Source organism: Bacillus rossius, chromosome 5 (assembly GCF_032445375.1).
Source record: "Bacillus rossius redtenbacheri isolate Brsri chromosome 5, Brsri_v3, whole genome shotgun sequence".
Taxonomy (NCBI): Eukaryota; Metazoa; Arthropoda; class Insecta; order Phasmatodea; family Bacillidae; genus Bacillus; species Bacillus rossius.
This window is the reverse complement of record NC_086333.1, coordinates 38353645-38381102: the sequence shown is the minus strand read 5'-3', so window position 1 is coordinate 38381102 and position 27458 is coordinate 38353645. Positions and strand designations below refer to the sequence as shown.

Here is a 27458-nt window from a genome sequence, read left to right as displayed (position 1 = left end):
ACTTGTACTATGTGACCGTGGTGGCCATATAGGATAACCTTGGTATACAGAAGTTAAGTTGCACTAATGCTGAAACGATTTCTGAAAGAGGCTCATGGCCAATTTATTTCTTAACATACCTAATGTGTCATAGTGTGTTACTGTATAATGGACCTCGTAAATTAGAGTCCTCCTTCAAAAAAAATATTTTATCCTTATAATGTTACTTTGGTATTTGACTAAACCAAATACAAACCTCGGAAGTTACAAATTAATAAATCTATTTTTTTTTGTCTCCTCAAATAATAAGTTACCATTTTCGTAGTGTCAATGCAAACCTTTATAGTTGTGTTTTGCTCGTCATTCGTGACTGCACCAGTGGTGGCTTGGAAGATAGAACCTTGTGTTAGTAATCTGAATACCAGGTTTATAGTTCTCAAATTCAGTAGATACTGTGACCAAAAATTTTTTCTCCTCAATCATAAATAACCATACTATTGATAACAATTTCTATTTATTCAAACATGCTGTACTTTTGGGGAGGAGAAAAAAATTCTTTGCACGTCATATCTGGCAACAATTTTTTAATTGGAATTTATCTTTACAATATGACTAGTCAAATTTACCTATTTAAAAACTTTTGCGGCATAAGTCTTTCAAATAATTTTTTCCTATAAAAGTATAGCATGTTTGATTTTATTTTGAATTGTTATCAATAGTATGGTTATTTATGATTGCATAGCAACAATTCTTATTCACAGTGTTTAATAATTTGGTGCAGGGCGGGGATTTAAAAACCTTTGAAAAAAAAGCCTGTAACTTGAGAACTACAACAAGTTTTGAATATTTTTTTTTATTCAGAACTGTAATTTACTGGTCTCTCAACTGTTCTTGGCTTAACATTGAGTACTGGGACATTATGTGTAGATATATTTTTTATTTATAATACTTATATTTTCTATAGCCTTTGGTTGCTGTTGTATATATATTGTACTAATGCAGTTATATTTCTTGTGGATTCCAGCCATACAGAGACTGCTTTACTTACATTTGTCCTGTGCTGTATGTGTAATTAAAATGAAATGCTTGTTTGGTTAAAATGGTTTTAATCTTTTTAGAGATGCTTTTTGTAAGCGAGCTCACAGATCTTCCTCACATTATTTCTGGGTCTCTGAATTCACTGAGTAGGTAAATATTATGTTCACTGGAAAATGTAACATCTGATGTAAAATAGCAAATAGATTTTTAATGTCTATTGTAGAATAATTATCAATAAATTATTTTAGTGATTCAGGTAATAACTTGACTTGATTTCTGTTATTTCTCGTGGGACTTAAGGCATCTCTATCTGGTTATGTTTTCAACCAATTCTTCACCTCTCTCCATATTCTGCCTTCTTCCATTGCTTCCATGTGTACAGGTCTTCCCCATGTTCTTTTGGGTCTCGCTCTCCTTTTACCGTGGCAGGGACGTAGCCAGGGGGGAAAGTCAATGGGGTCCGGCCCCCTCCCTTCAAGGATTTAAATGAATAACGTAAGTGAAGACAGAATAAGAAAATAACAGCAACTTAGCTACATAAGATTACACAGAGCTTCATTTGGAAGGATTATTGTAATTTTAATAGTGGGTCCTCCCACATCTAGCCCGAAATGCCTCATGCACAGAAGCGGCAAAAATTGTTTGCAAGAAGTCTATATTTAATGTTGGTTTGTACACATGTTACTGTAATTAACTTGACATGAGTGTTTCATGTTGTAACTTATATTAGTGTATAAGTATTTATGACTTGTATTAATGAAAGCATCAAACAATTGTATCAAGAATGATTAAATAAAAACCATAATTTAAAGTGTTTTTTTTTCCTCATGCAAAATCATTGCTCAAATTTCCATGTGTATATGATTGACTTCTAAAAGTCTATAAATCCCTGAGATATTAGTGTGATAATTTTTTTTTAAAACTCAATTAAAAATAAATTTTACTCATAAAAAAATGATATATTGGTTATACTGGACCACCTCCTTCACAAAATCCTGGCTACGGCCCTGCCCTGTGGGTGCCAATCCAGAGCCTCTCTCTCAAAATGGCTCCATTTTTCTTCCTCAATGTATGCTTGATCCGTTTCCTCCACCTTATCTCTATGGCCATCTCAGTCTCTCACATCCTTCTCCAGAGCTCATGCCTACAGAATACTTTTAACCAATGATGCAGGTAATGGCTGTTGTTTATTCATTTTATTCCTGGTGTTCGCAGAGTTTGGAAAAACAAATAAAATAAAATTGCTAATGTATTTTTTTTTCAAGGGCCTGGAGAATCAATGTTTGGACCACTTAGTTTTCCATCGCACTCCGAAAAGAGACCATCGTTTCTTTTAAAATATGATTTCGGAAGCGATGAAGCGCTCAGCTGTATATTCTGCGAAGAGAATTTCAATTTACCATCACAGCAAAATCAATTACTTTCGCATTTGTTTTCATCTCACCGCCTTGTGATAGCAGATGTAGATGTGATAGCCAATTTGAAAAGGTAGGTTCATAGGGGACATCCTATCTGTTTTGTTACCCAAAGTTTGTATGATTCTGTGAATATTATGCTTTTTAGGCCAAAACTGAACTGAAATTAGAATACTAGTTTTCAATGTTATTTACTTATTTATAAGTGCTTGTTTTGTGATACGTAGCTATGTTGTCATTTCAAATTTTTGGTCCTAAATAGATTATGCATCTGTTAGCTAGCTCATCACCTCTCCTAGTTGCACCTTACATTGCATAGATGTATATGGCTAGTATTAATAATTTTCTACCACTGAAAATTTAAAAATGAATTGGCAAGGTTCCAGGATGTAATGAAAAGACTAGGCATGTAACAGTGTTCCCTCAGTCACTAGAAGTAAGCAGTAGTCAGGAGATTGGAAAATGCTCCAGAGATGTCACGAGTTTAATGAAATATAATGATTTAAGTCAGAAGTTTCACTTCAAAACATAGTTTTACCTTGGAAAAATACTATTTTCAGATCATTTGTGTAAAAAAAAAATTATATATCTGAGAGAAAAAACTTTTAGAAAATCCTATGAATTATGTAAATTTATCATAACTCAATTTTACTATTTTTTTTATAAGTATGTATGTTTATTTACAACTGTGTGCAAGTTAGTTAAAAATAAATGTTTTAGTGACTATAAATGGAGTTAGCTTTGAAAATACTAAACCAAATATGCGTAGTTAAATTAAAAAAAAAAATCTTTATAATTATATTTTATACTTGTATAAAGCATAAATAGGTATAAAATATTTTGGTTTTTGTCAGAAATAGTCTATGAAAATTCAGAAATTTAGATATTTAAATTTAGGATCTCAAGAAAAGACTTCTGTTTTAAACTTCTGACAGAATATTTCTGCACAAGTGTTTCCTAAGTTACACACAAATTTTTTTATCAAACAGCGATACTATTTTTCTCATTAATTTCAAGGGTCTCTGATGTATTCAGTTCTAAGTTCCCAGAGGTGTAACACACTGCATCAAAATAAGAGGTCCTTAAGGTTTCGCATCACCACAAATTTGGCTTGTTGCATTAGTGGTCATTACTTTTGTTTAGCACTGTTCCTATGCAAGTTTCATCATAGAAGATTTATCTAAATAGGTATATATTAAAACTGTGGGCCTGTATGCAGGATATGTAGAGAAGACAGAAAAATCAGTGAACATTGGTCCAAAAATGCTTTTGTCAATCTTTAGAGACATTGCCATATAATGCTGGGATACATTGGAGTCCTTTCATGTAGAATTCCATATCTGTGGATGAGCACATGTACTTGTTTGTATGTTAAAGGTTTTTAGTATAGTTACTTAGGCCTATGTTGATACACTCTGCATAAGCATTGAATTTTATGTTTTGCTGCAAATTTTATATACAGATACCCTTACTAACTTAATTTACTTAATTAATTTTTGAGATATAATTATTTATGTTTAAAACATACCTACCACCTTTTCACTCGTAGGGCTTAATATTCACAAAATATAAAAATTGTGGTTCGTAGTTTTAGTATGGTTATTATTGGTACCAAAAATCTTTTGAAATTGTAATAAATAACTTTGGAGATATAATTATTAATTTTAAAAACATACTTATGCCTATTTCACCCCTAGGATTTGAATTTGACAGAGTATAAAAATTGTGGTTTGTTGTTTTCATGTGTTTATTCGTGGCACCCAAGATGATTTATCATGCTTAATATATTTATTGCAGATATTATTTTTCTTTAAAAAATACTTTCCCCCTTTTAACCCCTTAGAGGTTGATTTTCTATATATAAAAAAAATTATATGGTAACTATTGGTAATATGTATATTTTATTTAGCTTGATTAGTTTCAGAGATATATTTAACCATATTAAAACCATATTTACCACTTTTTCGCCCCCTTAGGAAATCAAATTCTGTAATTATTATATAACCGACATTTTTAAGTTACCCAAAGTTTTCTATTTAAAAAAAGTTCATCAAAATCCGTCATGTAGTTTTTGATTGATGCTCGTACAAACAGACAAACAGAGAAAAATTTTAAAAATTATATTTTTGATTCCTCAATAATGTAAATAACCATTTCCAATAGTTTTTTTTGTCATTTAATTTAGTGTAAAAATTTTTACCACAAACAGTTTTATTGTTAGTATTTATTAAATTTTTTTCTTTGTGCTAATTGTGTTATTATGGTCATTCACTGATAGCCTACTACTTCATTTTAATCTTGCTGAAGCTGGACAATGCATACAAATTTACTTCTGTTGTTTGATTTTTTGATACATTTATTCATAAACGTCTGAAATTTCTAAAAACCAGTTATCCAGCATTTATTTAGTGGTTTCAACTGTATCAGAAATAATTGGGTTGTTGTTATGTATTAGGATGTGTTTTTTTTATTTCTAGTTATTTGGACTACTGGCGTGTGCGTTTTGCATCATATCCCATAAAAAACTTCTGCTCCACTGTGTTGTTGGATGTGAAACCAGATGGTTCGCCGTCTCCAGAAGAAGAATATTTTTTGCTGTCAGACGTGTTGCCGGAAGATAAACTTTTGAGAGAAGGGCTTCAGCAGAAGCGACTGGTATGAGCTAGTGAAAAAAACCTGTGTAGCTTCTTATAAAGGTAGCACTATGAGTTTGTCAGATCATCGTGAAAACTTTGGATGTCGTAACATTCATTTACTTGCACAGTGTCAGTGCAAAAATTATTTTAATTTTTGTAACTTATATAAATTTGACGTTGGACCTTTCGCGAGGCCTGAAGCCCTGTCCCCACTCAGCCACCATTAGTTGCCCCTGCCTGCAGAACGCACCCACGAGTCGCCTATTAGTGGTCAAAACATCAATTCTCCCAACCTTGAGAACGGTCTCTAGCCTGTTTCAATTTGTTTAAAATTTTACGTTAATTATTATTTAAAGCAATTCTAAAAGGGTCTTAAGCAATATTGTAAATTAATCATGTTTTTATTAAGGCAAGAGTGCCATATAATATTATCTAAATATATAAGGTTTTTCTATCTACAGTTTTTTGTTAGATTGTTGCATGAGGTACATTGTTGCATGAGGTACCACTATGTCGTCTGTATCGTCATTACTTTTAGGCAGTCTTTGTCATTCCATGGCCCGGGACAAACACATTGTTCTGTGGAGAGCCTGCGACTTTGATTTCAGATAGCTTCTTTCTGGTGATTATAATTAAGCGTGCTCAAACCTTTTATTAATTACTCCCCACACATTGCCGGGTCATTTTGCAGTGCAGGGCCTAACCTGACCGTCTTTAATTTCACTTGGCCATGTGACCATGCCGTGAGGTTACAATCTTACGAGACTGGCTGACCTCAGTGAACAATGTGTTTTATTTAATAACTCAACGTAAATTCGTGGCTCTGACAGCACTAACTAGATCCGTGGTTACCACCAAACTTAAGGGATTTATCATCTCCAATCAGACCCTTATAAAGACTGATGTTCAGACCAGTAATTAACGTAGCATGAAAATGTGTCTTAAGGAGTAACAGCACAACTTGTCGGCATGAGCCACATTCACTTAGAGTGCAAACTACATGTTCTGAAAACCTCCTACAGTCAATTATTAGTAATGTCAGGAAACATCACAGTATGTTGGTTAGGGTCTGTGTAACTACACCAGTTAGATTCTTAGCCTTCGAGCTAGTGACACGCTGGGGCCGTTGACCCACGAATACAGCATTCAGTTAGACTTCGAGCTAGCCTGATGCCTTACTGGACAATTCCAGCACTCCAGCTCTCCAGCACCAGTAACTTCACTTCTTAGGCTCACCCCTGGTTTTGACGCCCAAACCACGGGTGATGGCAAATTTGTGCTGGCTGAGAAAAAAACTCAGTTGTGGACATACTTCTTTTATGATCAGAAATGCATACCTACTTTCTAGGCTAAACTTTATACTAATTCATCACACAAGTTTGTTATGAAATAAATGACTAGAAGACAATTTTAGTGTTCAAGGGATTGGGGGAAAAAAATGTACAGAACACATTTACCTGTTCTTGCAGTATTGTTTTAATTTATAAAACACACTGAAATAAGTGGTGCTATGGCAAAACATTGTACTGGCATTGGCCTTTCTTAGCTGTGTTGTTGAATCTTGCCCCACCAGTATTTTGACTTGCTAGGGGGCACATTCAGCAGGCAAAGCACTACAGCAGGACTTAGCACAGCGAGTCCTTCAGTCACACCGCTGCAGACAACTTGCACTGCCATGACGCTGACGTCGTCCCAAGTGCTCCTCCGGCTCGCTGAGGCCATTATTGCCCGTTGCTGCTTCAGGCTTGCGTGTGCGCCGAATGCGCCCGTGCGCGAAAGTGTAACAAATGGCCTTGACCGAGAGGGGAACGCCCTGCAGAGGCGCCACCATAACAGTGATGTGTCTTTTCATAACGGTTTTGTATATGTAATTATGAGAGTGTGTAAATATCTATTTATGTTGTTGTGTACCTGTAGATGTGTTTCCCGGGCGACTGAGTCGCATCTCTCCGCCTGTGACCATGTTGGGCTCCACGCACTCGCACACGAAGGGAAGGAGGGGATTCATGTGCGCGCGGCAAGGGGGGAGGCCGCTGAGACGTCGTGGAGCGCGGGTGAAGTCAGTCGCTTGAGTGGGATGAGAGAGTGCGGTCGCGGAGTTGTGAGAGCAGAACGGACACTGTCAGTCGCGTCACCGTTGTCACGTCCCCGTCATTCGCGTCTTCGTCTGTCAGGTCACAGTCTTTCGTGTCATCATCATTCACGTCACCGTCATTCACGTCACCGTCAGTCACATCACCGTCATTCACGCCATGTCAGTCGCGTCACTGTCGTGTCACCGCCAGTCAGGTCACTGCTAGTGTCGTGTCGCGCTCAAAGTGCGTGGAGCCGGGCCTCGCCCTGATGGACTGTCACAGATGGGGGCAGTGACAGCCCATGTGCAGTGTGTGACGTGTGCAGTAAACACAACTTAATGTCTTAAACTCTTTTATTTCACCCGAGTTAGGCTAGTTCCCTTGCCACGTGGCACGAACCTTCTCTGCCGGAGCAGCTGGGCAGCGACTCCGAACCACGGGAATGGCCCTAACATAGACAACGCCATCAGACACTATCCAATATTGTGCTGCTGATAAAATAAAAAAATAAGGACCTTAGAGGTGAGAAATCACACAGTGGGATAAAAAATCATCAGGGTAGTGTGATTCAAATGTTTTTGCCCTGCTTTTAAACAACTTTGAAGATAATTAAAAAAAAAGGGAGTGAGTCTTTCAGTACTCATCAGCTATGTGTAACATCTAACCTCGGTAACGAGCATACACATGTGTTCTCATGTTGCAAATACACTTATAATGTTGTACTTAACTCGGACTCAAATTTTAATGTCAAATTCTTTAAAATAATGCAGTGTGTGATAAATGTATATGCAAATTGTTTTCTCAAGTACGCAAATCACTCGTAGTTTCTGCACCTGCTGCTAGAATTCATTACTGGAGCAGCTACATCAACTATTGAATCATTTGATTAGCAGACCTAAATTTTAAATATATAATGAAACGGCTCTGATAAAAGTGAAAATTTTTGAAAAAGTAATAAATTCTGGCTTTGGACCTAACTTTGGACAAGGAATTTTGATTAAAATACTGCCCATCTTGTTGAAACTCATTTAAAAGTTAATACCATAAAGTTTTCCTTTGGCTTTGTGAACATTGGTTTGCTTCATGCGCCACATATGGCAGCACTGTGGTGACTTTTGTTATATTCACGAAATTACTGCTACCAAATGCTAAGATGTTACTCATAAAAAATTCTGATTCAAAAACTATTTGACTTACAATGCTGCCGTGGTACTGTGATTACTGAATGTACCCACTGACTTCACTTGTTATACTTTACTATCTGTTTTGTAATCTTTATTTCAACACCACAAATCCCTTATTACCTGATAGGTTTTCAACTTTTTAAAGTTCCCAATACCCTGTACATGTTAATTACTTACATTTTTGGCTTTTTGGGCTTTGACAGTAAGTGGTGCCTTGCTGCTGCTGTGGCAACTGGATAATATTTGGCCTGAGGAAACCTGTTGGAGTATGCTGTTGTGTTTCCTCATGTGATGTTTATGAACATAATTTACAAGACTCCTCTTTCTCGCATAATTTGTCCCTTCTTGAAGATGGTTAAAAGAATAAATTATTACGTGACCTTGTCGGCTATGGTTCACAAAGTTGTATGAAAATCAAGTTTGCTGCTGTCAGCTTTCAAACCATGTCAAATTAACTGTTCATCATTTGCTTAATCTCAAAGTTTAGCGTGGTGTTCATAATGACCTGTTAAATTTTACTTTTGCATATGATTTTAATAAACTATCTCTTTTCATCTACGGTATACATTTGTAATTGTATCGTACAGCACTGTATTGTTCTTGTGACTACCAGTCCGTCACTAAATGCCTGTTCACCCAAGGGTGGATTACAGCATACATGCTGTGTGCAGGTTTGCATACAGAGAGAAAAAGAGGTGATATTTGATACCTATAACAAAACTGAATAAAGAAAGGTATTTCCATTGTGTGTGTACTATGGAAGGGCCTTGGTGATTGAGTAGTCAGATCCATCGCCTTACACCAAGGGAATCTGGGTTTGATTCACAGTTTGGTGATATCAATATTTTTAGCCATTGAGAAACATGGATGACAGATGTTAATTGTGAGCCAGTGGGTTTTCTCTGGGTGTTCCAACCACTTGGCGTTGATGAGATGTTAAAACCTGATAAATTAATTAATTAATTTTGATTACAGCTTTTAAGAAATAGATTGTGGGCTGTACCTTGTGCAACATTTACACCCAAACTGCAACCAAACAGAAACTAGGTGTTCTTGTTACCGGAAGTTGTTCTCGTGTCGTAACGTCTGTTCAGGAGGTGGTGTGAAGCGAGTAGAAGGTGTGGTTGGCTGTAATTAGGATTTTGTATTTCTGGGTTTGATAGTTTTACATTTTGACTTTCATTACCCATACCTAATAACTATATGACATATAAAATTTTTGTAGGAATAAAATATTTATATATGATCTATTCAAAATGAAAATGAGAGCTATAAAATAATGTTTCATATTCAAGCAACTTTTTCCAGTATTACATTTATAGTTAAAAAAATAATTGTTTAACATATTTTAATTTTATTAATTTATAATTTTCACATAAAGGTAAAATGAGAGGTTGTAAATCACAGTAGCTATACATGTATAAATCAACAGAATAACTTTTACTGTGGACTCTCACTGACTCGCTGGCGAAAGACCACAAGCTTAATATTGGGAGTTTCACAAAATCCAAATATTTGAATTTTAAAAATATTAAATTGGCCCAAAAGTTTAATTTACAGTTTCCCACAGGACCAGATGTTAAGAAAATAAATTGAATATACGAGGCATATGGTATAGGCATCCAAAAGGTTTTTAATGACATTTTTTTTTCACTACATAGTACATATCTACTTCACTTTTCCACATAATCACATTCATTTGTAAGCATTTTTTTTTCATAAGGCTGCACCAGTTTCTTTAACCCCTCTGCAGAGAAGTTTGCCACTTGGGAATTAAACCAGTTTACAGCGGCAGTCTTGAGTTCCTCATTGTTAGCTTGATGATGGACGGTTCACAGTCACCCACAAAGTGGCCGTGGCAACATCTTCAAAGACAGTCCAGCAAACAGCAGCAACAGCAGCCAGTCTCTCTGATCGACGAAGCGAGCAGGCAGGAAGCGCGGCTACTCGCAGTGCAAACACGTGAAGGAGGAAGCCCGCACACAGGGGTATTTTATCGTAGCATCGTCCTGCAACAATCAAGCCGATGGAATCTTTGTAAGTCACACGCCTAGCAAGCATTGCTTCTCGCTGGCAAACCCAGATAACAAGGAGAGCTAGGTCAGGCATGGAGTATTTATTAAAAATATTGGGGCATTGCTGCAAAAATAAGTTTAATATCCACTATTCTCGAATGTTCGACACAAAATGATTAGGTCCAGTTGCAAGCTAATCTTTATCATCACCCTTTTATCCAACTTGCAGGGGTAAAATATTGTGTAGAGCTTTTTGCATTGCTGATGACCCAGTTTAAAATTGGCTATGAATCAGCGCAACTAAACAAAACAGAGGTGCCTTGCAAAGAAAGACGGTGCTCGGTGATTTTTCCAAGAGTAAGTTTGAAGTCTTCACCCACTGAGCGTACACTCGCATAAAGTTTTAGGTCATTGTAACTTAGTTGCAAAAACGTAGCCGGCATCCAAAGTAGCCTTAGTCAGTTAGGCCATACATGAATGGTGGTAGCTGGCGAGTCCCCTGTAGTTGTTGGTAATATCACATCCCTATAGTCTATGATCGCCAAGCTGACGTGCCCCGAGTGAAAATCACCCACGCTGCAGTCCACCACACAGTTGTCTCACGCTCCCACAGTCGAAACACAATGCCATGGCGCACCTTGCTGCTCCGATCAGCTGGTCTTCAGTGATGTCGTGCGTGCTTGCGCACATCAGTGTTCAGTTACGAGAATCACAATCACATGCAAGCCAGTTTTGCACGCAATCTTGAAAAACTTTCCCAAAACAAATGCATGCTAAACTCTCAGCTACTAAGAGGGTAAATAAATTTTTAAATGAAGCAAATCAAAAGAATTTATATATTTTTGAATACTAATGAAATAAAAATTTACACAAATCAAAATATTAAAGGCAATTCAAGTAAATAACAAAACAGTTAAATCAACTCATAAGAAATACTAACCGTAATTCAAATTAATTATAAAACTTGTATTTTAATGATAGCAAGGTCAGTGCGCACTGGCCTTACTACTAGCACTTATGGGTTCGAGTGATGATGTTTACTACTGCCTTTGTACTTTCTACAGCCCCAAATACTATACCTGTAAGGCAGCAGTTGCTAAAAGTGCAGCTCACGTGAACAAAGTCATGGTTTGTTCAAACGGACGTCAGCCAACGAGGGACCCTCCCTGTCGCAGGAGTGGGTGCTGGAGAGGCAGGCGGAGGAGAGGGACGACACCAGCTTCTGCAGGAGCTGCTTGTTCTGTCGGCTGGAAGTCACGCCAACCAGGAAGGATTACTTCAATCACTTGTCCTCCAAGCACAACCTTCAGCTGGGCCTGCCAGAGAACTTAGTCTTTACAGATAAACTTTTGGATACTATTCAAGAAAAAATGGACAGGTAAGGAAACTCTGTTTATTTATTCTTAACAATTCACTAATTGCCATGGTTATCAAATAAAGGTTGACTTTAGAGTAAATAAACATTAAAATGGCACTATTATTTAGGACTATGGTGCCAGTAAAATTGCAAAGTAGTTTTAGGAACTAGTATTTACTTAATGGAATGAATAGGGCTTGTTTTAACAAGACCTTGCCATAAAATGATACTGTTGGCTGCATTTATTTAATATCATTGGGTTTATATACGTATCTAATGTTGTGGTCTTGTGGTGTTTGTACCTGTAAATGAACTTTACTTGAAAGTAATAATAAAAGTTAAGTTGCTTCTTTAATGCCTCATAATTTATTAATTTTTAGCTAGAGATTTTTATTACATTTATTTAACATGACTACCTTAGTTAGAGGATGATCTTACAATAAATGTGTGCGAGAACTTCTGTAAGTGTGTGCTTATGGCAGTTTGGTCACGTGTGCTTCCGCGTGAAGGCGGTGAAAAGAGGTGAAGTTGATTGTTAGCAACGGGCTGGTGCAAGTGATGGTGCGTTGTGCTGTGGGCTGCGGGAATATACAAGTAAACAGGGCGGCGGGAGTGTTACCTTTTGATGGCAAGCAAGTTTTTTTGTAAAAATACGTTTAAATCATGTTTTGGCACGATTCCTATGAAAAGTACATCCGGTTCTTGAACATCTACAAGTGCATGGATTTGCGCCCTGTCATATTGGGTGTGCTTGGTGGTAAAGCATGTTCGTGCTACATTAGCGTGCTACCTTGGTAGCATGTCCGGAAGAAGAACTGGTCTGTAGCTACGCTTCAAAGAGTGTTGAACAGCCCTTGGATGTACGCCCTTGGGAACACAGAACTGTATTTACCGTGTCATCTCTGGAGAATTTGCGTCTATTGAAACATACTTGTGAGAAACGCTATTTGGTGTTGAGATTTGAATTGTTGCAATGCTGTCGCTAAATGGTTTTAAACTCTCCCCAGGAAAGGACTTAGTATAAACTGTTAGCAAGAAATCACCGCAGCCAATCTCCAAACCTATTTATTGTAATTGGAAATAAATTTTCGCACACACTAAAGTAAAATAAACTTGAAAGTAAACATCTGGGCAAAGCATTTTTAATATCTATTAATTTAAAAAGGTAGTCAATATGTTTGTAGTTGTTATGTTAAGTTTTTTTTGTACTCATTAGATTTTATATGTAATTTTATGATGTTTGTATGCTACACTTCTGCTATTTTGGTAGATTTAGACCCTATTACAAAGTATGTTTTTCAAAAAACTCATGCCCATGTATTTTTTTTTCTTGCAGCAGCAAGGGATGTTCTCTTAGCTAAATTGCCAAAAGCATAATTTTGATTTTTTTTTAAATACTGTCTCCTATCCGTACTTCCTAATTTTCTGTTATGATTTTTTTATAAATTTCATTGCTTTTATGTATAATGATACTTGCACCCTTTTCAGATGTGTGAGCTACTTGTGTTATTAATGTGACACTTAAATTTTTTGTTTTTGGGAGCGCCACTTTGGTTTACCGTAGCTGCCGGCAGGGTGCCTAAATATTTGATGTACCACCTCAAAAATAAAATTATTTTCATAAAATGAAATTGAACATTTGATAAAATGTTGTATTTCATTTGTTTATAGGTGTTTGAAATTGGTTTTCTTAACTTTTTTAAATGACGAAAGATAAACCAATTTAGTCTTATCGGGAAACACACCAATAAATCAAGTTGTAGTAACTTAAAATTTGGTTAAGCAAATCACATTCCCTTCAACTTTCATTGTTGCAGAACAGAGCTATGCACGTCGAATGTTTAATTTTAATAATGGTTTAGTAAGCTTATGCATGCAATAAATTTGTACCATACACATTTGCAGTTTATGTTATGTTTGTTGAAATATTGTTTTAATCAGTGCAAAATTTTGGTATAGTTTACAGTGCCTGTTTTGCGAGAAATACTTCAAAGACCGAAATGTTTTGAAAGAACACATGCGTAAGAAACAGCACAAGAGAATCAACCCAGACAACAAACTGTATGACAAGTTCTACATCGTAAACTACTTGGAGATGGGAAAAAACTGGCTTCAGGTTCAAGTAAGCATATATTACATTAAAATTACTAGTAACTAGTAGTTCAAGGTTTTTTCGGTAAAACTACCGTATCATGTATCCAAGTTATCCCTTGATCATGATTGCATGATCCTGTACATTTTTATTTTGTGGTACATGATGCTTGCTGTTTTAATTTAGTATGTCGAAATATCCTACATAAAACAAAAACTTGTGATATAACAATAAATTATGATCTTAAGTTTAATAAAAAGGAAAATATATTTTTTATTTAACTTACAATCATTCGTTGTTATACCACAAGTTTTTTTGTTTGGCCAGGATCTTTTGACGTTTTAAATTAACAGCAAGCATCATGTACACTTGATCCTGATGGCATGATCCTGTATGCATTGATCCCTAATACAGAATCATTGTATACAGAATCATGCCATCGGGATCAAAATATTAACGTTGATACGTGATACGGAACTTTTACCTTTTTTTCATCTTTCATTGAAGAGAAGTTCAAAACATTTTCAAATGTTCTTCTTTCGGCAATACATAGTGGCTTCTGACTCTACAACTGCTACAAAAGTGTGTAAGATAAAAGTTGTATGGTGGTCCAAAATCCCACAAAATAAAGTTCAACTCCAGACGTCTGTACCGTGTTAACTTCTGGATACACAACTAACATTTAATTCTGTTAGAATTTGAAAAAGATAAGTAGAATGTGTGCACTTCAGATTCCTTTTGTTTTATTGCATTTATATATGGACTACCAAATTTTAATGCATGTAACATCATAGAAATGGTGTGTAGTGTTCAAGTGAGGTTTTGGAATAATTAAGCTTCTTATTTGGTGAAGGAAGTTGACCTACACTGTAATTAAAAATAAATTTTTCCTTGGCACTATTCAAATGTGACTGAAGATCTCATAAAATGATCAATATTAATGAACCAGCTATACCAATAATATTTTGTACCCACTTAGAAAGGATAGTTTTAATGTGTGTGTTTGAACGTATAAGTTTATGCGTGGTTGGGTAGAGAAAATATGAACGTATGGTTTTGAATTGATTGTTATTGTTACCAATTGGTTTTTAAAAATTAATTTCACCTAGAAAGGAAAGAAATGTGGAAAATAGAAATGAGTGCTTCGAGTACAATATATACACGTACAGAAAATCTTAAACTCGTAGTTGTGGTTTTGTGAAACCTTATTGAAGGTTTAACCTTGGTTACATACTCACTATATATTTCTTTATTACAGTAAATACTACTGTATTTGACTATATATCAGGAACACAATGATTAAGTAATCAGATCGCACGTTTCCTACAAGGATAATCGGGTTCAATTCCCGACTGGGTCAAAACTTGACTTTTTGCGTGTGGGAAACCTGGTGGATGTTGCCATGAGCCAGTGAGTTGCCTGTGCGTGCTCCTGTTTCCCCGGCCATTCATTCCGTTTATCATTCCGTTTATCGTCTGTTCTCGTCTCATCAATCTTCATTGTCTCGGATGACCTCATTGTCAATGAGATGTTGAACCAATAATCATCAGTCATTAAATAAATATTTTTGTTAATAGTTTTATACCAGTGGCATCTCGTCAGGGCAAGCAAGGCAAGCAGTGCTTGCCCAGGCAGTTTCCAGACATTGTATTTTTTAAATAAATATTTTATTCAGAATAGTAGTTTACTTTGGCTCGTGCAGTTAGGTGTATGTATTTTTTACACTATCTTCTTGGGACCCAATACTGTGCGCTGTGCGCTATAAAAAAAGAACTCGTTGACACAAAAACATGCTGTTTTAGAAGCGTTGCTAGGTTTAGAAGCGCTGGTAGGATCGCTTTCAGCAGGAAGGCTGCCGCAGTAGTTTCCTTTCGGAAGGGGGGTGGCATGGTACAAAGGTTCAGGGAGGGGATTGGCTGGAAAAATAACGGTAGAAGCTACAAAGGTAACGCTTTCTTGCCGAACTGGAGCGAACATGGCCGAAGCAGACGGTGGAATTTTTCCGCCGACTGGTTTTGGCTATGTCCGGTACAGTTCGGCACGGCAGGTGGCGATGTCGCGTTTCAGTCGGCGGTCGTCTCTCGGGGCGCGCGCATCTCTTCCACGGGCTGTTGGCTGGCAGTGCGTGGGGGATTTGTGGGCGTACGATGATACTACACTCCCACTTAGTATATAAGTAATGTAGAGTAGGTATTTTACTATCAAAATAATTTAAGTCAATCATTATTTTTCAAAAATGTCAATTTTTCTACCTGTGGAATAGTCAATGTTCAGTTAAGAAAACTACTTAAATAGCACCATTTTGTACCTTGAAATCCATATTTTCCCGGCGGAGGGCCCCCAGACCCTACCCCCCCCCCCCCCCCAACCTCATCATGTTTTGGTGTGAACGGAGTTATTGCTTCCCCTCATGTAAACCTCACGCCTCGCCACTGTTTTATACGTTCCCGTAGCTTAGAAATGTTTGGTGGAGTTATTTTAATTGGCTATACATTGTGACTCAGAATATTTTTACACACTTAAAGCTAGCGTAACTTAATGGCTGCTAAGAATATTTGCTTCTCTTTGAAATAATTACTTTAATGTTTTAATTTTCCTTCAGAAATATTATGGTTAGTTTTGTAATTTATGCTGTTATTGTTTTCTCTCTTTTTCATCTTAGCGAGAGCCAGAAGAGGTGAATCTTGTCGACACGGAGCCTGAAAACGATGACTCAAACTGGTCGGACTGGCAAGATGAAGATAGCTTTGGTGAAACAGTTGTGTGCTTGTTTTGTGAGACCGCAGTTCAGGACTTTGAGAGTGTATTGAGGCACATGATAACGGTACACTCATTCAATTTTGTAGAAAATTGTAAAAAGAATCATCTTAACTTTTATGACCAGGTAATGTTTTCTTCCTGCATTGCTATGAGAATGTGTTCTGTTGCTACTTAAATGCCATTAATTTTAATGACACTTGTGTATCTTATTTTATTTCATTACACTTCTTTGACCGATTTAATTACCTTTTAAGTAATTGACAGTGTATGTGCATTTCAAGTATTATCATAAAATATAGATTTTTACAAAAATTCCTTTCTTTGTCATTATTTCCTGGTGGTAAATATGGAAAGATTTGATTTTTTTTATTTTTATATTTTACCTATGGTATTTATTGATGACATATTTCAGATTAGGTGTATAATTTTTCTTCAATGTCATGGTACCACTTCAAAATTCACATTAGTCAAAGTGAGAGAAAACTATATGAAAAATTTTGAACTAGTTGTTTTTAATAACAACTTTAACCTTTAAGAAAATGGAACCAAGAGATTAAATAATTTTCTTGTGTATCTGCTACAAACAGCACAGCCAAGCCCAGCCAAAGAACTGACATCCTCTGTGAGAAGACTGTCTTGTCATGAATTAGTTACGCCCGGCTAACATGACAACCTGATTCCAATTAAACAAAGCACTAGTAAATAGTTTTGGAAGAGTGTACAGTATTTGAACAGTTCATAATTTTTACAGGTTTGACTTCACATTAAATCTAGGTGGAATGGCTTACTGAAGGACAGTGTTCATGATCAAATAATTTAGGTACAGTTCTGCAAGATTGTCACTGAGACAGTACAACACAATTTCCAAGCTCGCAATATACAAAAAGAAAGTTTGATGATGCCAAAAAACTGAAAACAGTTCTTGTATAGGGATGTAATTATCCCATGGTCGATTCACGTCTGTGGTACAGCCAAGAAAACACTGTGTCCTTGGGATGACTTCCAGCAATCATCGTAGCCTCATCATGGGCTTAAACTGACTTCTATGGTCAAAAACTTATAAACAACTATCCAAAACAAAGGTGAAGTGGTACCAGCACATTATTAGTAAAGTAATATCAATTTGCGATCAAGAAGCTCGTGAAAAATGCCTTTCGATTCCTATTCACAAAGCAACGGAACGTGCTGCAAATTATACAGATGTAAGCAAAGCAACAGTGATGCGTATTCGAAAGAAACAAATTGCAATGCCAAATGAACCACATACAACACCAGGGAAAAAGCGGTAAGCCGTGCATTTTAAACATGTGTAATGTGCATTAGTGATTTTAAAAAAAGGGTATTTATCATTGGTTATGTTAGTTTTACAAAATATATCAGACGTGCATATGTTTTTTTTTATTAAGATTGCTACAGCATAATTTTTTTAAGTTTGACTAATATTTTTCTTTAATTAAATTTTGTAGGTCAAGATAGTCACCATATTTGTACTTCCAAATGCAAGTAGAGCTCTTGGAATTTGTAGGATAAATGTCCATGGTAATTATAATATTAATGGCAGAATGAGGTAAATCATCTTAATTTAATAAGTCAACTGATTTAGTAACTAAACATTCCAGAAAACTGGAAAAACAGAGATATAAGAACTTAATGTAAGACTGATTATTGTTACACTGAAATAAGTTTGGTAACTATTGAGCGGTGGATTTTATATAAGGATGTGATATGAGGTGTGATAAAAAAAATGTGAATAAATTGTTATAGCAGGAACTGCTGATGATACATCTATTTGAAGTAATCAGTCAGATAGCCTTATCCACTGAGATAGTCAGTGTTCAAGTTTGAGCAAGTTGTGTCTTGTCAGTCGGCTTCCAGAGCCAAAAAAGTGAGGTCCTTGAGGTAAGGACTGGATTTTGGTCAGATCTGAAAATAATATATTGGTCCGTAAAATAGTGAGAGTTTATACGATTATTTGTTATTGAACCAAGTTTCAGTAAGACATATAATATTATTTTGAGTGTGAATTAAATATTCCAGGTATTTGTTGGATTTAGTTCTCAGACCTCTAAAGCGTTTTAACCGATAATTTGCAAGTTAGACCAGTGAGTGCAAAATTTGTTCCCATACTTTTGACTGACAAACAGAAGGAAAATAGTGTGACATTTAGCACGGAATGAAGGATCGTCGTGATGCAGATCTGGCTTCACAACCAAAATTATTACTGGAGATGAAAGTTGGGTGTACTGTAGGGACCACGAAAGTAGCGAGCTGCATCGCATAGTTCTGACAACAAACATTGCTCGGCACGGATCGGCAGAACGAAGCGGCGGCGGGGCGGCGCGCACGGAACTAGGCACGGCCCGGCTATATATTAGCCGTTATAAAAACATGCAGCGCAGTAATGAAAGCGCAACATTTAATTGTGTATCTGTAAAAACGTAATGGCATTTTGTTACACTGAACACATATAAATAAACACTTATAATTCTAACATGATGTGACTGTAAAAAAAATTTGTCTAAAGTTACGAAACTCACCACAGTGAAGGCAGTGTTGGTTAGATCCGCAGCTCATGTAAGCCAAGAGTGGCAAAATTGTGCCTCTTAGTTATGTGAAACGAGGCAATATTGAAACATTAAAATATTACCAGAGCTCTATCAGTCAAAGAATAAATACCAGTTCTTACAAAGGCTGAGCCAAACACGATGTAGCACTGTCAGTATCACTATTTTCATCACTGTTGTCCATTACACTGTTACTTGTTGATGAAAGGAATTCGTCATCGTCACTGTCGTAATGTAAATTTATTAAGAACTGGTCCATTGCCATGTCTATGATGCAGTCCCTCTTCCAGTATTCGTCTTCTAATTTTTGAACATGATTGCAGTAGCCTACCCAGTCATCCTTTGTTACAGAGTTAACAGCATCCAGTGTGTGCGTCTGAAGTGCTTGCGCAGAGAACTCTCCCACTGTATTACATTCCCGAATGCACCTATTTATCTTTGCCCACGGCAATTCAATAGTGTTGAACTCACACATGTATGGTGGGAGTCGAATGACATGATGTCCTCCTTTTTTTAAAAGTTGATCAACCCGAAATATTTTATCCTTTGGTTTGTGTTTTTCTTCTAGTTCCATCAACATACATTTCAGCATTTTTTCATCACACTCTACACTTCTGCGATTTAGCCATGTAATCATTTCGTTTTTTGTACTGTATTTCGAAGGAGGCTTATCCTCTTGTTTGGAGTGATATGGCGCATTGTCCATTACTACAGCAGAAGATAACGGCAAGTTTGGTAGAACACGTTCAGACAGTCATTTTTCAAAATTAGCCGTGATAATCTCCGACTGTCGTACCTGACTTATATATCAATAATCCCCGTGGGAGAAATCCACATTTTGAACCAATATGAACCAATATTAGCTTCTTGGTTGCATTTCCTTTTGTTACTCCCGTTACGTCATTTTTGCATTGTCAACATTTCTGGAATGTGAGATTAGTATCCACCCACGACTGATCGAGGTAAAACACTTCCTTAACTTCAGACATACACTGTCTAATTTGATTGAGGTACTTGGAGCGCCACGTCACTATGTCAAGTCGTTCGATTAACAAACGCCGCCTGTCTTTGCACCGTTTCCAGACGAAGCCCATACTTCACAATAATCTCTTGAGTGACGAAGGGTTCCACTGCCAACCTATCTTTTTCTTTAATATGGGAATCAATTTGCGTACTGTGGGGACTACTTTTTTAACTGCATAGAATTTCTGGATTGTCTCTCTTATGACAAGTTTATCGAAGCTGTCGATCTCAATCTTGCGTTTTTTTCGTGACCTGCACATAGAAATTATGCTGTAGCAATCTTAATAATAAAAAAGACATATGCACTTCTGATATATTTTGTAAAACTAACATAACCAATGATAAATACCCTTTGTTTAATATCATTAATGCACATTACACATGTTTAAAATGCATGACTTACCTCTTTTTCCCTGGTGTTGTATGTGGTTCATTTGGCATTGCAATTTGTTTCTTTCGAATACGCATCACTGTTGCTTTGCTTACATCTGTATAATTTGCAGCACGTTCCGTTGCTTTGTGAATAGGAATCGAAAGACATTTTTCACGAGCTTCTTGATCACAAATTGATATTACTTTACTAATAATTTCTCTCTCTTTGTTGTTGTGAATCACTTTATTACTTTTCCTACGCTTTACATTCGCCTCCATTACTCGTCACACACTACCTGCCAATATACTTCACACAGTAACGCAGGAAGGGAGACGGAATTTCCTATCGCATGACAATCCCTTCCCCTTCAACCTCTACTTCCCCTGCCGGCCTTGAACCACTCTTTCCCCTTCACCCCCGCGCAGACAGCTCGCAAGATTCCTGGCCCATACAGTATGGCTATGATCCTGGGACAAACATTTAAAGGTCTCTATGGAAAACGAGTAGCTCTCCTCGTCCTAAGAAGGCAAGTCAGTCAAAGTCAAACATCAAAGTCATGCTCTTTTTTTTCTTTCTTCATAGTGAGGGCATAGTGCAATCAAAGTTTGTTCTGTCTTTCCACATCCATCTTACTCTCTGTTTTTATTTCTGTGCAACTTCTGGCTCTTCCCAAAAATAAAAAACTGTGCTAAACAGAAAATGTTTTCATACCATTCCCGACACAGAGAGGGCCACGATGGAGCATCTGAAGGCCCTTCCAAAAGAAGACTTTCAGAAATACTTCCAATCATGAAATAAACGTTGGGATAAGTGCATTGCTAGCCAAGGAAGCTAGCCAAGTTTTTTGAAGGAGATCAGTTCAAATTTGATATAAACTTATTACTTTGTTAGTAATAAAAATATTCATATTTTTTGATTACACCTCGTATATTAAAAGTATGTTTGTTGGGCCAATCAACATCAAGGACATTAAAATCACCAATTAATAAAAAATTATCTCGAGAGTTACTGAAGATATTTTCCAACTTTTCAAAGTATGTGGCATATCAGTTTGGAGTTATTTGAGGGGGGATATAAATATTACCAAGTATTAGAGATTTGGTTTGTGAGGTTTAATTTTGACCCAGACCGCATAAATTTCTGGGTGGTAATATATTTGGATAGGATAAATTGACGTAATTTTATTTTTATTAATCACAGTTAATACACCACCACCTGTTTACTTAGAGGTAAGGAGTGGATATTGATCCGTAAAATAGTGAGAGTTGATACTATTATTTGTTGTTAAACCAAGTTTCAGTAAGATAGATAATATTATTTTGGGTATGAATTAAATTTTCCAGGAGTTTGTTCGATTTAGTTCTCAGACCTCTAACATTTTGGTAATAAATTTCCCACTCCAAGAAGTTGAGCATTAGACATACAAAGTTATGGTGCTCCTCGTGGCACCTTGGTAAGTAAAGAGTCTGTGGTTTTAAATGAGAGGGCTTACTGATAGGGCTTGCATTTACAGGTTCAGAATTGGACTAATTAGAGGCGATTTGCTCAGGATGCAGTTTGCCGACGAAAGGGTTTATAAGGCAAACAAACAGTGTTATTAATCATGTTAGTCATTTTCAAGAACTGAGATATGAAATTAAGCATATGTATTGTATTTTGTACGAAGTCTGACAAGTTTAAGGTTTGATATGTAAGTTTGACATGATTAAGTTAATTGTTAATATAGTTGACGACCTCCTGTTCTTGAACAGACGGATCAAAATGAGTTAGGAAGAGTGCTTTAGTTTTCTTATAAACTGGTTTAGTGACTGTTTTCAATGTGGAAATGTTTTTGACACCAACTTGGATGAGTTTTCTTATGTTCATTGGGATAAGATTTAGTACCTTACGCGAGTATTGTGCCAACGTAAAACCTCGCTGGTCGACACGCTGCTTGTAATGAGTTCTGATGATGTCGAGCAATTCCCGCTGCATCGCTGGTTGATCCTTGTCACCTGAAGCGCAGCCCTGGGAATCTTGCAGTTCAACTCTAGTATTGCCTCCAGACTGTTTAAGCATTTGACTAAAGGTTTATCCTGAATAATTCTTCTTATGGAGATCCTGGTTTGGTTGATTTAGTTCACATTTTATTTAGGATGATTCAGAACTAGAGTAAATTAATAGAATTTTGAGGATCAAATTCTTACATTTAAGTTGATCAACTTTAACGCACAAGGTTTGAACAAGCGTGGTTCATTCAATTTCAAGGTATCCGTTATGATTTCATTAATTTTTCCTGGTTCCTTAGTTGCCGTCTTTCTAGGCGATAATTTAAACACATTCATTGATCCATCTTGAGTTAATTAAAGAGTAATTTCGGCTAATGGGGGGGGGGGGGGGGGAAACACAGAAAATCAGGTTGATCAATAATCAGTGAATTAATGATGGTTGACATCTAATACAAATAGAACAAACATACAACTTATACAAGTCAGGAGGAGCACGTGCGCACACGGCTGCTTTTGGCGCACGCTATATCAACAATGAATTAAATGTCAATTTTGATTTTACGTTTGTGCTTAGGGAACATCACAAGTAGCCCGGAGAACATTTGTATTGTTTGCTTGCAGGTGAAACTGGTTAATTTTATTCGTCGCCAGGTGCATCAACAAAAGTGTGTACTTTGCAGCGAGTGGTTTGCAGATAAGCAGTCGCTGTTTGCACACATGAAAGGCAGTGGCCACATTGCAGTTCCAGATAAACAGTTGTGGAACCAACCGGAGTAAGTAGTGCTGCCGCATGCTTACAAGAAATGGCATTGTGGTTAATACATGTTTTTGTCTGTGTTTCTTACTTTTCACCAGACACTGACTCAGACACTTTTCATTCATGGGACCAACGTTTGTAAGATAGTCAATCACTTGCTCCCGCCAAGGCAATCTGGGTTCGATTCCCAGCAGGGTAGAACACTGATTTTTCACGAGTGAGAAATTTGGCAGATGTTGCAGGTAGGTATTTTCAGGATCTTCCTGTTTCCTCTATCATTGCATTCCATCACTGCTTTATTCAGATAAATTCACTCTTCATCAACTCTAATGACCTCAATTTTGATGAAACTCTATCCAAACCCCAAGTCATTCACTCATTCTTTTTGAATGTCACTGGTCATTTCCATCAGTGTCATTTCCTGTACAAAGTTGGCTGGAATATTTTTCTTTGAATTATAAAAATATCATTTATTGTGATGTATACACACACGTAATTCTATTAATTTTTTTATTTACCATTTTCTCATTTGTAAAAAAAAGTACAAGTTTGCTTACCTACAACAACAGACATTTAGTAAAATCTCAGCCACTCAGTTTTATTTACTGTACCCATGTTTTGATTTATAAAATTTTTTACATTCCAGTTTGGCCTGGCTAAGCAACCCAGAATAGTAACAAGACACTTCAATCATTGGAAAGTTTATGATGTTTATATACTACAATGACTTTGAAATCAGTCTTTTTGCCAACATTGAGGATGTGTTATTTTTAATACAGATTGCAGGCTTTCGCGGTCATTGTCTGGAGTTGCTTAGCTTCAGGGTTGTAGCTGTGTTGAAGGCAAAGATATATCCGACGTTTCGGTCGACGTTTCAGTCGCCATCATCAGGGAGCAGTTACCTACTGAGATTATTACAAGTTCTCCTGCCTTTTAATACTCTCGCCTGAAAGAGGAGTGTTTCCCAATTGGTTGCAGCTGTAGGCCAATCAGAGTCTTCCTTTCTTCTGGTTGGCCTGTTGGTTTGGCCAGTCGGAGCTGGGCTTCTGTGATTGACCGGGAGTGCTGGCCAATCAGTGGCCTCTTCTCTGCTGGTTGGTTGGGCTGTTTGGCCAACCAGAGGCAATCTGTCTGTTGTTGGATGCAGAGCTAGGTTTTGAGGATTTCTGAAGAGTGGGTATCATATTTAGCTTAATTTGTATCCATCCTATTTTGTTCGATGGTATTTTAATATTTAAACTGATACTCAAATGTATCTTTTTTGTATTGTGGGATGTTGGCTATAGTATGGAACTGGTCAAATTTAATTATGTGCCTGGTTTTCAAGAGTGTTCTGTTATAGCTGATAGTAGGTTTTCATGTTTATTGTCACTGATATGTTCTTTAACGCTTGTGAATATTCGCCTGTCAGTTTGTCCTATATATACTTTGCCTCATGAACATGGAATGTTGTACATACCGGTGTGCCGCAAATTTGAAATGATTTGAGGGGGGTACCGGTGTTGAGGTGAAAATAACGGTGGGAATTAATGGGCGCCACCACGTGAGTGGGCACGTGGACCCGGCTGAAAGACTCTAACTCAGGGCGTTACGTGGCCCGTGTGCGGCGAGATATTAGCCCTCCTGATGTTATACGCAGCTCCTGTCCCTAACTAAGCCCGCTCTCAGCGTCAGGCACGCTTCTAATTACCGCAGTGGGCTCTCAGGGCGTCCCACACGCCGCTGACCAGGTTAGGGACCCACGTGGCCCCCCGAACACAAACACGTAACACAGTTAATTGATTTTTATTCTACTCACGGTACACGTCCTTACACGGTCCTCCGTTGATACAACTATAAAACGCCCGAGGCACGAATCAGATTAGGTGAGGAGGCAAACCACGCACGTGGCCACCTCAAGCCGTTACTTAATACACCGATGAGATAAAAACTCCGAAGAGTGAATAATTATTACTTAAGCAGTCTCTCCGACCGAGAGAGGCCCCGAGGAGGAAAAGAAAGCGATTTGAATAAAGTAATTTACAGAAACTACTAATCGGTGAACCAATGGTGATGTCCTCGGGGTGTCTGCAGAGACGTCCGCTCCCGGCCGGCTGTAGAAGGAGACTGGGGTGAGCTCATGGCTTGCGGGTGGCAACATGGCGCCCTTCGCGCCGAACACAATTACCGTTACAACTTTGCTGTAGCGTGCCCCGGGTTACTATTAGAAAATACATAAATCCTTTTACAATAATTATTAAATTACTTTCATGTCCAGACCGTCTGTAATAATTACTTATAAGCATAAAACATGGTTCAAATGAGTTGCATGCTAGTTCCTCCGTCGCCCGCTAGGGAGCGTCCTTGTTCGTGCTTGGACTTATTAAATAACAAAAGATCATGAAGTTATTAATTAAAAGACACTCACATGCATAGCCATCGTTACACTGTTTTGGGGCGGAAAGAAAAAGGATTACAATATTAATTAATATATATTAGGGGTGCGGAGCACTGCAGCTAAGCGCCCTCTTGCTGTAGTTCGTGGCGCGCAGTTTGAATCTCACACGGCTACGTACGTCACGACACAAATGCCGGGTAGGAAAGGTGGTGGGAAAGGGAACGGAGGATGATCAGGCTCGTGGGGCGAAGCCCCGGCTGACGTCAGATTGGTACAAATATATTTTTCACCTAAAACCCCTAATATAAACCTTGCTAGCCCATTGTTCATCCTGATCAAATCTTTCCTACTAGTGTCAGCTTCGTTTTCCCAGCGCCGCAACTGAGAACATGGTGTGATTTTGCCAGCCAAGTATAAGACACCATTTTTCTTCCCGCCTCAGGCCACGAACGTGACAAGTAAGTGTCCGACTTCGTGACCGAGAGTGCTTTTCTCAGCGTACTCTCAGGGCAACCCTCTTCCCAGAGCTCAGCTTAGGTTAGCAGCTCCAGTCATGCCCCATTTTAATGTTCCAGGGCTGTTGGGCATGTATTGGCGCCTGCCCTAACACATTTCTCACGAGTTAGCAGATCCCCTCCCTCCATCTTTTCCAGGAACTTCCCCGAGACCACTGACCAGGCCTTTAACCTTGGCTCTCGGCGAGCCGAAATCAAGGACATCTCGCCCGCCGGCGAAAGGTCGACCCTCGCCATCTCGTGGCGAAGATACCAACTACTTTACTTTAGTTCGGCGTGTATTGAGCCCTCTAGCAGCTGCCACCACACCTCTCCATTTTCCTTTTAGTCCGACAGAGTGCAAACCAGATGGTCCCATAAGGGCCAGGCTTGCGCTAGTACCTCTTGCGGGACTTTTGTGAACTAACCCCGAGTCTGTTTCGCCTGTGCCCCGATGGAGCGCGCTGCTTTCGCAGTGCGACAAGATGAAGTCGAAAGTTATCCCGGGGTTAACCCCCTAATACATTAAAGTTTTAGCTTTAATTACAAGCTGCATAATGCATTTCCTTTATACATGCATGTTAGTTATGTACTGCTGCAGCAAATATATGTTTATGCCCAATGCAAAGCTCCCTGAGAATGATGACAGATGATATCATTGTGTGAACATTTGTTGCAGATTCTATTTTCCTACTTACGAGAATGACAGCTTTCTTTGTTTTTTGGAAGATTTGGAGGACAACGATGCAGAAGATAACTTGTGCATGCAACTGTAAGTATCAAGGTTTTTATTATTATATAAACCAGGAATTTTTAATTTACTGCAATTTTTATTATCATAGCATTTTCACTCCAGTGATTTTGTACTTTGTTTCATTTTCAGAGAACAGCAGCTCTGAGTTCAAAACAGCTACCACAAAAACCATGATATAATGCTGGAAGATAAAACTGAGCTTGTTTTATAAATAAACTGCTTTTTCATACAAGCCACATAAATGATAATTTGTAACATGGTATATGAGTTAGATGGTTTCAAAAAATGCATATATTATCTAGAAATAAAAAGATCCACTAGTACCATTGTAATTGTTATATTCTCAAAAAAATGGCATGACCAAAAGTTTTAAGCAAATAATAATAAATGATATCTGTTTACAGTGGCGTAGCGTGCCATCTCGGCGCCTGGGGCGGGAGACCCATTTTGCCGCCCCCATTCTATAGGTGCTTAATTAAAATTAAATTTCACATGCAATGAGGTACCTTTTATTGAAGTTATAATAGGATGAGCGGTTTTACAAGCGGATTCTACGGGCCTTATAAGCAGCGAAGTC

At 37.5% G+C, this 27458-nt stretch overlaps 1 protein-coding gene and 1 long non-coding RNA gene across 2 annotated transcripts; one reads left to right on the top strand and one right to left on the bottom strand.

The window, feature by feature from the left end:
- The first annotated feature begins 2052 nt into the window (after window positions 1-2052).
- On the top strand, window positions 2053-27204 carry LOC134531719 (zinc finger protein 277). The gene is made up of 9 exons (XM_063367557.1): window positions 2053-2190; window positions 2283-2505; window positions 4910-5087; window positions 11518-11720; window positions 13659-13821; window positions 16454-16675; window positions 23121-23272; window positions 26807-26899; window positions 27011-27204. The coding sequence occupies exons 2-9, from the start codon at window positions 2297-2299 to the stop codon at window positions 27024-27026; spliced, it is 1236 nt and encodes a 411-aa protein (XP_063223627.1). The 5' UTR covers window positions 2053-2190; window positions 2283-2296; the 3' UTR covers window positions 27027-27204.
- Window positions 9941-11621, bottom strand: LOC134531720 (uncharacterized). Its single transcript, XR_010075072.1, has 2 exons — window positions 11422-11621; window positions 9941-10336 (listed from the first exon to the last, which is right to left on the bottom strand). It is a non-coding gene; the product is annotated as an uncharacterized LOC134531720 (long non-coding RNA).
- Window positions 27205-27458: the final 254 nt, after the last annotated feature.